Source organism: Erithacus rubecula (genome assembly GCF_903797595.1).
Source record: "Erithacus rubecula genome assembly, chromosome: 6".
NCBI classification, from domain to species: Eukaryota; Metazoa; Chordata; class Aves; order Passeriformes; family Muscicapidae; genus Erithacus; species Erithacus rubecula.
In genome coordinates, this window is record NC_136688.1 from 4,506,850 (window position 1) to 4,519,196 (window position 12,347).

The 12,347-nt window shown below is 35.1% G+C and overlaps 1 protein-coding gene across 3 annotated transcripts in view; it reads right to left on the minus strand.

The window, feature by feature from the left end:
• Nucleotides 1-12,347, minus strand: part of CARS1 (cysteinyl-tRNA synthetase 1) — a 31,398-nt gene that overhangs the window by 10,218 nt on the left and 8,833 nt on the right. For all 3 annotated transcript variants that reach the window (XM_079308419.1, XM_079308417.1, XM_079308418.1), the window contains 14 exons: nt 12,157-12,245; nt 11,780-11,876; nt 11,256-11,354; nt 10,154-10,303; nt 8,779-8,919; nt 8,151-8,239; nt 7,442-7,563; nt 6,336-6,448; nt 5,684-5,812; nt 5,351-5,480; nt 4,957-5,060; nt 3,870-3,967; nt 2,249-2,438; nt 1,693-1,761 (listed from right to left, as the gene is read on the minus strand). In XM_079308419.1, the coding sequence (XP_079164545.1) occupies nt 1,693-1,761; nt 2,249-2,438; nt 3,870-3,967; nt 4,957-5,060; nt 5,351-5,480; nt 5,684-5,812; nt 6,336-6,448; nt 7,442-7,563; nt 8,151-8,239; nt 8,779-8,919; nt 10,154-10,303; nt 11,256-11,354; nt 11,780-11,876; nt 12,157-12,245 (1,620 nt within the window). The remainder of the gene's footprint in view (nt 1-1,692; nt 1,762-2,248; nt 2,439-3,869; nt 3,968-4,956; nt 5,061-5,350; nt 5,481-5,683; nt 5,813-6,335; nt 6,449-7,441; nt 7,564-8,150; nt 8,240-8,778; nt 8,920-10,153; nt 10,304-11,255; nt 11,355-11,779; nt 11,877-12,156; nt 12,246-12,347) is intronic.

The window sequence follows — 12,347 nt, forward strand, 5'->3', positions numbered from 1 at the left end:
CCACAAAGAATTTACAGGCCACAAGGACACTTGGCAGAACTCCCAAGATAAGGATGAAACTCATAAAGCCAACTCAGCAACTGTGCTGAATCAGCTCCCACTGGGCAAAAGGTAATTTCAAACACCAACTCATGGACCACCAACCCAAGGAACCCACTGACTCAAAACAACAGAAAGACTTGAGTATGCAGACTAATTAGCATAGGAAGCAAAAAAATTATTAATCAAGAGAGGACAGAATACAAATTAATAAGAGAATCATGTAACTTGTAGCCAATGAACAGTAGTTGCTTTGTTTGCTAAAATGCATAAATAGTAAAAAGTTTTGATAATTGTTGTGCTTGATTTGCAGAATGCCACCGAGCTCCCAGGCCTCTACAACTCTTAAACAAATAATCAGTGTTGCTCTTAAGGGTGTAATTACTGGCTTGTTGCACATGGGTAACAAATCCAATTTTTGTGGACAACATGTGTTAGCACAGTTTTGTTTTGTGGTTTTTTTCTGCTCAAGATTCTTCTCACTCTATTACCCATGGCAGTGTTATTTCAAAGGAGTGAAAGTACTTAGCTTCAAGCTATCACCAATCCTTCCATAAAGCATATGTATTTATCTATTGGAAACACTGCCAGAAGTGTTAAATACAAATTTAATTTTCATTTTCCTTAAAAAAGTATTAAAGTGCTACCTTTCTTCTGAAATTCAAAATAATGCAAAGCTAAATTAAAAAAAAAAAATCACTATTGATGGGCTTTGTAGGCAATACTGACCATCTTCCTTATTACATCATTAATGGAAATTTTCACTGCACATGAATGTAAATATTTGCATTGGCAATTATTGCATGAGTGTTCATACCTATTTTTCCAACCACAAGCAAGCTTGCCAATTCATCTGATGAATAAAAAGTTAAGCTTTTTTTGTTGCACCAAAAATGTTCCATTTACTCCTTCTATGAAAGAACAAAAAGGTGCATGGTCACACCTTTAAATGGAGAAAAAGACTTGAAAAACAGCACTGATGTGTCCACAAGAGATTTTTGGCATGAAGTGTTGATAGCTTTCACATGGAATTATTTCTCCTGCCTGCACCACAAAATGCTCCAGTTATTCCAGAGCCCATCAGCACTTTCATCAGGCACCTCTCAGGTACTTCCAGAAAAATTATGCATCGAAGCAGAACTGCTGGGTGACTAAAGCAAAATAGCCTTTGAAAGCCACATAAAAACTGTGGCTGCAAATGAGATCAGAAGAAGAGATTGAAATGTGGATAAAACTCCAGCTGCCTCCAGGCTGGTTTCTGGTGTACCACAAAGAAGTTTAATCAGTGTAATTACATTTTAGAAACTACTTAGCGTACAAATACTTGTAATGAGTCTTTAGACTGTAGCATGTGCTCCCTGTAGTTCACATGTGGTTTAGGAAACAGACTCATCATTCAGAAGACCAGATAATTCTTTTTCTGGTTGCTATATAATTTGTCTGTCATTAAATCAAACAAACCTATAAAAATCCCAACTCTTGTAAAAGAAAAATCCTGCTTCCTAAGCCAATTAATTACATCAGATTCAAAAGCTAAAAACAAAAAGCATGCAATTCAGCTACATATAAGTAATGTCAACACTCTAACCTAAGCTCTCAATGGATAGAGAGTAATTTTTTTTTTTTTTTCAGAGCATTTTGTCCTTCACTTACATTTATGTTTTGACTAGTCCCTCCAACAGGAAAACCAATTGCATCATCACTTTCTATGGCACCAAAAATCTGGTCAAGGAAAAAGAAAAGATGGTATACATCAATTCACAGGAGTGTGAAAACCGAGCAAAATCACATATACTAGGCTTTTGAATAATTCTCATTTAACCCAGAATTCTCAGCTCTATCAAGATGATGTTCTGATTTGTAATTGATATACCATACAAAGCACAGCCTTTCAGATTTAGCTTTAAAGCTGTCAGATTTGTCATTCTGACTTCATATTTTTTATGCTACCTAATTTGTATTGAACATATTAGGGGCTCCCCAGTGTTCAAGAAAACATTAGCTGAAAACATAATTTAACATAGAGGACTCAAAATTGCTCCTGCTGCAGCACACACTAGAGTTTAGGGTTGTTTTGGCTGGGGAATGTGTGGAAGATCTCTAGTTTCCTGTAAGATGTAAACAAAGACTGTACAGATCCCTCTGCAGTTGAAAATACAAGCTATAACTGCACAGTGCAATAGCAACATTACTCCTTGCTGTCACATACCTTCAGCATTTGAGTGAGATAGGAGCTGATGTTTCCTAACAGAAGTCTGTTTGGCATCTGTCTGGAAGATTTCTTTGCAGCAATATAGGAGTTACTCTGGCTGACTAACGAGCGCATTTCTTCTAAGACAGAGCGGGTGTCAATATTGTCACACAGTGCTTCATGAATTGCTGCTTTCTTCTCGTAAAAACTGAGAAGAAAAAGATTCTTTTTAACTACTCATGCCAAAAACCCTGCAAGGTACTCTGAAGAGTCTGTCAGAAGAGTAAGGGGAGCTAAAAGTAAGATAACTTTTTGCTGGTCATAGTTTATATTTGAAGGAAAAACAGATGAGCAAGAAAAAAGGCATTATCATGATGTTGCTGTTTTACTGCTATGGACAAAGGCAGGATAATCTAATTGGCAACAACTATCCAAATAAATTACATCAAACAATTTTTCAGCAACTGGCCTTTCCATGCAAGTTTGTTTTTTTAAGCAGTATAAATTGCTTACTTAGTATCTTCTTGGGCTTACTTTTTATTTTTTTACAGTACTGCTCTCCAATCCCTGTGTACCAGCCAAGTTCTCTGTTTAGTATATTTCCAGGAAGGAGCACCAATTTGGAAGTTAACTTAACACAAAGTGAATTGTTATGAAGATATTACAAGTAGATAAAAGGAATAAATTCATGCAAACCTTTGTCATAGTAGTAACATGTTAGTAGGTATAATAAATAATACAACCACTTCATCACACAAAGGTTTTATGGTTTCAAACAGTGTACTTTTTCCATAAAAAAAAAGTAGTAGAAGAAAGGAGACAAAACCAATTATCCATTAATCATATATTCTATTCTTCCCACTTCTTTATCCCTTCCTTTTGACCTCTCTGCTACTTATTATCTCACACCTTTTTAAAAAAGGGGTTGTCTCCACCATCCTCAAGTTGAAGATAAAGTTTTCAGAGCATATCACTACACAGAAACACCTGCACTCAATAGTAATGTTAGTGACTACAACAGTAAAATGAACTAGGAAACAATTCTAGCAATGTAAGATGCTTCTGTTTTAAATTTCAGACAAAACAGAAGTGTTTTAGGAAGTTCTTTGCATTACAAATAATAATGGTAGCTTTTTAATAAATGTCAAAAGACTGCAAAATTGATGTATCACTGTCTCAATGATATATTTTCAAACATTGGCACTCTGATCGCCTGTGGGTTTAGTCAGGTCTTAACTTCTGTTTGTCAAGATGGCTTATGATACTTTGAAATATGTGAAATACTGTTTTTCCAGTTGTAGCCAATATAAATTATTGGTCACTCCTCAGAGACAAGACAAGATTTCACATTGTGAAGAAAATGGCAATTATCTAACAAAGGACTTCTCTTTCCCTTAACAAACATGGCAATGAGGCATGCCAGGGTACTTAACATAAACAAAAGGGAAATTAACAATTTAATCTATACTTCATAAAGCTATCTCAATATTAAAATGATTGCTTTTGAAGAATTGGGATGTTAAGTGGGAATTCTGCAGACATAAATATCACTATACACATTGTAAGTGATGTTGTAAGGAAAAAAAGAATTAAACATGAAGCAACACAATTCAGAGAGAAGTAAGAATGCTCCACTCACCTTTTGTTCAGCTCTGCTTCTTGATTTTCCCATTTCTGAAACTGGCCTGTCACATCAGTGGGAGCTCGAAGAATATCCTTCACATTCAAAAAGAATTCCTGTAAAAGAAGAATATAGCTGGAAGTCAGTTTCAATTGACCATATTAATTGAATATAATATAACCAATACTTACTATGAAATGGCATTATTTCTTTATTATACTCCTAAACTTTATGGGTTTAACACTGTTTCAGCCAGATCTAATGATGTTTCTCAAGACCATAAAATCCAATAAAATAATTTTGTATAACTTTCAATCAGATTTGGACTACAGTTCATTTTTATCTCTTGCTCTGTTACTGATATCATGATACCCTATGATATTCTAACACCAAGCTGCTCACAAAAAACCTTTTAAAAATGTTAGGGCAACAGTTCTTGTGATGGATTTAAAGTGTGCTGCTAGCAATGGAAGCTGAAGAACAAAATGGCTTTACAGCAAGGATCTATTTTAAATGGCATCCAGCTCAGTAAATAGACATTTTAACCTAATCTGTGGTCCAAACCAAACATTTTACATAAAAAGAAGAATACCTTCAGCTGGAGAGACCAAGATCAACAATCTCAAAATGCTGCCCAGTGTCCTTGTGGGAAATGTCATTTTAAATTATGGCTCCAAACTAACCAGGGACAGGAATTGTGCCTAACCTCTCACACACCTGCAAGGCTCCATGTTTGTGGTGAGGAGACAAAGTGGGAACAATACTCCTTCTTCCCTTTAGCTACATTTGTGTAGAGTCTGACCTGGTAAAAATGTTAGAGTGTCTGTGGGACTGAGTTCTCTAAGCAACTTGTGTCTAAGTGTCAAGCTGCTCAGAGATGTCAAAACCTGGAGAGAGCACCCAGTTGCAGAGAAATGTAGCAGTCTGTGGAATTTATAGGACTTGAGAGTTCAATGGTAGCTAAATAAGCACTGTGCCATCCCAGATGAATTCAGAAAGCAAACCCAGTATGGGAATATGGCCTACATAGCCTTGGAGCTGTATTCCTTGAAACAGAGATAACAAAATAAAGATTAGAGAGCTGGAGAAGAAATAGAAAACTTACATTCATAAACTTCTCATATTGAATAGCTGACTCCATAGTATTATTTGAATAATCCAGTGTATCCTTCCAAGAATGCATGAGGAAAGCCAGCCGTAACTGTCGTGCTATTAGGAGGTTTAAAATACACAAGGAAAGTTTTTATAAACTAAAATATGGACTCAAATACTGCAGTGGCTAAGAACATAATCTTTAATGTTTTTACTGTCACTACATCTACCAAAAAAGCAAAACTATTGTCATCCTACTGATAGATACCAACAATGATCAGAAGAACAGGGAAGGTGTTCCTAAATTAGTGAAGAAGAAAGGCATCTGAAATTACACCGAATAAAAAATTATTGCAGTTGCCACTCAAAGTACACCAAAAGCATTCCCATTCCAAAACAATTTTTACCTGTGTGTTTCTTCAGTGCATCTTTTATGGTAATGAAATTCTTCAAAGATTTGGACATTTTACAGCCAGCAATTGTTAAGTGACCAGTATGCAGAAAATACCGAACCCAGTGATCATTTTCAAAGTATGCCTGCAGGAAAAATACAAGAACCAAAGATGCAACTCTGTTGACATACATATCCTGAAATAGGAAAACTTAGAGAATAAAATCCTGAGAATCAAAACTCGTGTTTACAGAAAACACAGATCAAGTTTAAAAAACTGAATTACAGATTTGTGTAAGTTGTAATGAAAGCAAAGCATGTTGCTTTATCACAGCAGAAAGTTTCTCACCTCAGACTGTGCCAGTTCATTGTCATGGTGAGGAAATCTGAGATCAAAGCCTCCTCCATGAATGTCCATTGACTCCCCTAGAACAGATCCACCCATGGCAGAACATTCAATGTGCCAACCTGGACGACCCTGTTAACAAAATGGCATTACTTGGTTACTAGTAACTGTCTTCCTCTCCTGCCTGTCTCATTCCCTCATGCTGTTACTAAGAGAAAAAAAGATTCCCAGTCTCAGCTTCACAAAAGGAAACTCTTGCATTTAAAGATTTAACATGGCAATACATCTGTAACATTCTGATTATCTTGCTTACTGCTCTTTTAAAAGATACATTAATATTTTTGATCACAAGGGGAAAAAAAAGGAAACAGAATTTACTGCAGCTAAAGCTTGTCAATTAACAGAGGACAAACCATAAGTTACAGCCATGCTGAGCCTGCATGCAAACTTCTGCTTAAAAAGTATCAAACAGACTGATACACATTCCAGATTATTAAATGAACACTAACCACACAATCTTTATGACTGAATACATAATCTCCATAATTTATACGGTATTAATAAGATGTGAGGCAAAAAAAACTTGTGTAACTATGTTATTTAAATAAATGAGGAAAATCCAAATCGTTATTATAATTATAATGTCCTTCCTTACCTTTCCCCATGGAGAATCCCATGAGGGCTCTCCTGGCTTGGAGGACTTCCATAAAGCAAAATCATTTGGAGAATGCTTCTCACTTAAGCGATCAGCTGAGATGCTCAGGTCACCTTTCAAAAGGGAAAATGCAAATGTATCCATTTTACACCAGCATTACTGATTTTTGGCCTTCCTGTGTCCCACATAAAGAGAATCTTTTAAAAACCCTCGAACACAAGCCCCCAAATCATTGAACTCTCAAAAATCCTCATTATTAAGCTTGAAAATCCTTTGGTGTTTTGGTTAATGTGTGATTAACAAGTATCTGACAAGTAAGTATCAGCAGCACTGCCTTCTAAGTTTTGACATGAGATTCACCCACATTCTCTTACCAGGCACATATTTCTTCCCCTAATCTCAGCTGCTGCACAGAATGGTTGGTATTTGTTCAATAGCTACATTTACTCCTCTGCTACCTACTGTTCTGTGTCTTCATTTTGCCTGGTATGAGTGTTATATTTAAACATTTTAATATTATTTTTATAGATTTTCTGCATGATTTTCTAAAACTGTAAAACTTTAGGAGCAGGTAACTAATGAGTCCTATTTACTGAGCATTTGAAGTTAATCCTCTGCTACAGCTCTATCCAAAAAAATCCATACTTGGATTTGGTTCAGCACAACAAAGTTAAAAGAAGAGCTCTCAGTATGAAAGAGGAACCCAAATATTTGTCATGAAATAACCCCAGCCTGATGTGGAGAACCTGTGCTGGGCATGTGGAAGACCCAGGTTCAAATCTTTGCTCCTACTCTGAGCCAGATGAAGGGTCAAATAACTGGGCAATGGCCAAATGACTGAGTTATTCATGATTCTGACAAAAATCAAAACCACACAAACAAACAAAAAGCAACTCCAAACCACCCTAGAATCAATATAATTTCTTGGTATTTTCCAGTAAAAAATTTTCAGGAAGCTCAAGCTACAAAACTAGAAAAGAAATTGGTAAAGGAAGTGCAACAGGTAAATCATCAAGCTCTGACTGTGACTGATCCAAAGATCAGTAAAATCAATTGAAGAGACCAACACATCACCAGTTTCTTCAGCAACTTGAGCAAATCTTTACCTTCACCCTCTTGAAGAGCTTTCTGATCACCTACAGCTTCAGGCACCAACTTAGCATAGGAGTGTTTTTCACTGGCATCAAACTTCATTGTATCAAAGTATACAGATCCATTAGACACATACCTGAAAAGTTAAAGATCATTATTTAGCCTAACTTTCTACAACTTAACAGAATTTTATCCCCAAAATCACTGTTAAAAGTTTGCTAGTAAGTCCTCTCATATTATGATATTGCCCAGTATTGTAAATATGACTTAGGTGAGCCTAAGTTTTAAGGCCTCACCATATGAAGACTTTGCACAAATCATTGGAAGTTATAATAAAATTAATTGAAGAGAAAACAGCAGTTATTGTTAAGTTTTTGAGAAGTATCAGGAAATGGTCACAAGAACTACTATTTTTCTTAAAAATTGTTATTTGCAACCGATTTCTGCCATGTGTCAATTTTTGATGATTTTTGATGAAGACCAGGAATAAAACCCAGTTCAAGTGAACTGAACTTCAACTTTATTTTAATGAACAAGGATTTCACCTGTAGTACATCATAAGAAGCACATCAGGTGAAAAATAAGAGCTCTTTTGCAAAAAAACCTGAAATTTATTTATTTGATGAAAAACTGCTTGTGGCAAAGACTACTGATGAAAACAGTGAAAACAGCTCACAGCTAAATGCTGAAATCATTCATTCTGGCACTCAGTAGTAAACTTACCCATAACCATTATCCACAATCTTCTTCACAAAATCTACAATTTCTGGCACATATTCACTAACCCGTGTTAAAACATCTGGAGGTAAAACCTAGAGATAAAAAGTAGAATTATACATATATATATGGAAATATGTACTAAACATACATGTTATGTATTGGTTACAATTTTGCTCAAAAGCAAATAAAATCTAGCACTCCTATTTCAAGCTTTTTGCTCTGAAACAACATGCTGTGGCCACTTTTTCCTCAGTCTTTAAGGGGATGCCAGCTCTTCTGACAGAAGAGGTAGCAAGTCCCTCTGATTTGCAGGTAAATAAATCAACCTTCACTGACCTGAACCACTGCCTGTGACAAGAATTTCATGTTACACCAAGGGGATGGCATGGAGAGCATGCATTAAACCTGATCACCAATTAAGTGATGTGCAACAACCACAATAGATTGAAGGTTGTTGGGATGGAAACACAGGTGCTAATTTAACACCTACCTATTAATATTAAAGGCATTATTTTATCAATAAGGCTGAAACATGAGGTTCTTGAAAGCTAATAAGGAGCTAAATTGTCTTCTGGGTACTATAAGGCATGGCATGTACATTTTTAGAAGAGAAAACAGTTCATTTACTCACGTTGAGTGCTTCCATATCTTTATGGAATTCTGCTTCCCAGAATTTGGGGAGCTTTGAGAATATGGAATTGTCAGTCACCTGACTGCCAAATTTTGTGTCCAACCAGTCAGACAGCAAGTCTTTGGCTTCTTCCAACAATGTCTAGAAAACAATAATGATAAGAGCAACTGATTGAAGACTTGCCCTGTTTAAATTGTGTAGAAAGATCTCATTCTGAACAGAAGTTTGCTTAAGGAATAAGACATTTGCAATACAACATTTAGTTGTGAGTACAGAGTAATCCAGATTTCTACCAAATTTTTATCATATTGTGCTTCATAGATATAGATGAAACAACCAGAGTAAGGAAGATAAACTGTTAAGTGGTATCTGTTTAGACACTGATCACTTAAATAGGCATCTGGAACTTGCACTGTAAACACCAGATGGTACCTGCAGTTGTATTATATTTTCTGTTCCTTCACTGCTACTGGATAATCTAACAAGAAGCCTTACTGTGCACATTGCTAAAAAGTGTCTGAAAAACTAATATGGACATCAGCAAAGATACCTTTTAGTCTTATATTAAAGGATTTCTATTTCTGACACTAGGATATAATGTACAAGGTATGATTGCTTAGATTTCAGGACTTTTTAAAATTCCATTAGATCAGTATGCACTTCTATAAATGCATTTGATATTAGAATAGCTGGGCTTTTTTAAAAGATACATAATTTAGACAGGGTCTTCTCAAGAAGGAAGCACATAGCCACATGTACCCCACAGTACTTATCACAAATAATCTGAAAGCAAGACAAGATAAAAATGGAGATAATTTACTAAAAGAAAGTAACTACTAAAAACAGTTCTACTGACTGACTTGATTAGTGGGACAGAACCAAAGCCTAATAAAGTCAACATGATTATTTGTCACTAAATGTAATTGTTTTAAATAAAAATAATCCTGAGCACAATTTTGTGGGAGGAATTTTCCTCTACAACCAGAGACAGAAACACTTGTGTGGAAAACTGCCACTAGTATTGGAACACCAGAAATGCATGTTCAGTCACCTATAATGAAAATAATTCATCAGGACAAAAAAGTCAAAGAGAAAGTCTAAGCACATGCAAGAACACAATCCTCTGGAAAGGTTAAAAAAAAAAAAAAAAAAGTAATTGATAAAAACAGCATCCAAAAACTCTCTAGTTGAACTGAAGAATCAAATTTCCTATATTGAATGCAAAGTACTAAAAAATTCTCAATTCCACAATTCCTCTTTTCATGAATTATGGATTCCATCATATCTCAGGGAATTACTATGAGCTACAAATTATTTTTAAACCTCCTAAAAATTATAGGCCAAATCTAAAATATAAAAAGGAGCTCAAACTTACCTCATAACATCTGTTGATCTCTTCAGCAGGGAGCTTTGCTTGGACAGCTTCTTGTAGAGGGCCAAAAGCAGACTTCACTGCATTTTGAATTCTTTCCAACATTTGTTTTTTATCTGGGTCTGTTGTTTCATTTAGTTTAACTGAAAAGGGCTACAATTAAAAATAATAATAAAAAATAAAAATCAGAAAGCCAGCTGCAGCACAGTAGCATGCTCCATACACAGAATATTATCTTAGCCACACAGTACCTTGCTGGTGATGAATAAGACATTATAACACAGAAAAACCCTTGACTTCAACTACTGAAACATGAAATATGCTCCTCATTAGAAATAAAGGTGCAATCACAAGATTTTAGTTCACATCCAAATTCATTTTTCAGAAAGACTTCATAGATCACTACATCATCATAATTACTGCTGTTTTCATTTTCTGTGCAGCTAATCACTTAACTGTGCAGTTGATTACCATGAATTTGAAAAGGATAAGCTTTAATGTGAAACAGGGAGAGATTAAATGCAATGTTTAGGGAGTATGTCAGACAAAGACAGTTGTCCAAAATTTCAGTCCTCCTATTCCCAGGCCTGTACTCAATTCATTAGAATGATAATCTCTTTGTGATCTGTAGTTCTAAAAATTACCTGAGAATCACCTTCTCTCACCTTCAGTCCTGAATACACAATTTATTAAATCCTAAAAGCTTTTGAGCCTTTTTTTTCAAGGTCATCAATGGTACAAAATGGAAACCTCCCAAGCTTTAAAAGACTATTGAAGATCACTGTTTTAAACTCTTTTAAAGGATTATTTTAAATGTCTGAATTCTAACACGAAAACATCCAAATGCTGTTTGAGCAATATATGTACTCACAAATAAGTGCTAAGATCACAGAAATCAGAAATGCCTTCTAAAAAATTTGTCAATTTTAAAACAATGTAAAAATCAAAGCGATGTGCAGTTCAAGTAACATTTCTAATGTGTGCAGTACCAGAACTAAAAGAAGGAGAAGGTTTGAGGAGGCAGCAAAGTCTGAAGCATTCCTTAGATGCTTTCCTATATTATTGAGTGAGAATCTAAAACACAAGCAGAGATTGGCACACCCACCTCTGAGGCAGTTCTAACATCTTCAAGTAGCTGATCTGGTGTTGATTTGTTCTCTCTATATCGTTCAAAAAGGTAATTTTGTCTTGCTCTCTTGATGATCTATAAATCAGAAAAATGAAAATATTTCAATGAAGTGACACATACAAAGTTCAGATAAAATCTATTATGTACAAAAGGCATTTCTTTATAAATGTAGCAAGTTACAAGAATTGTGTGCAATAATACAAATCAAATACTATACAAAGCTAATTAACTACCTCAACAGGTAAATAAAATAAATGATCTCTTTAAAATACTTAGTCTTCATTATTTGTGACAGCATTCATTATTATCCAACAATATGGGGTTTGCTACCATAGGAATGCAATAAAACTGATAAAATCAATGCCTTTGTGCACAAAATGTATGTCTCAGTTAATACATGTAAGATTTATCTTGGCTTATCAAGTGGCAATTACATGTGACTCTCTGATTTCTATTCTAAAATTTCAGCATTTTAGATTGCAATTTTAAAAAACCCTTACCTTATCATCAATATCTGTAATATTCATACAATAGAAAACGTCATATTTAAAATAATCCCTCAAGACTCTTCTCAGGATATCAAATGAGATGTAGGACCTAAAACCAAAAAGATACAGGAGTGTTTTTAGTAAATACCTGTGTCTATTCTGTACACAAACCATTTTAACCTCAATCAATAACTGTGCAGCAGTTTTACTTTGCCCCCATCTATTAGTAAGTTTTTAATCTCACAATGCTAAAATATTATAATTGCAAGCATTGAGTCCAAAGAGATCATTTCCTAGTAATACACTCATCTAAATAATACCTTCTTCTAATAATCTTTTCCTTCCACTAGGCTCTGTTACCACCTATATCAAAGTAAGGAATGAAGTACCTGGCATGTCCCATGTGAGAAGCATCATAAACTGTTGGACCACAGCAATACCACAAGACCTTTTTTCCATTCTGAGGCTGAAATACTTCCTTAAGTGAAAGGAAAAGTACAATGGTCAGAAGAAATTGAAGACATGACCTCAGGTCAGTAACATCCCATTTAGAGATTAGAACATGAAAACATGGATAATA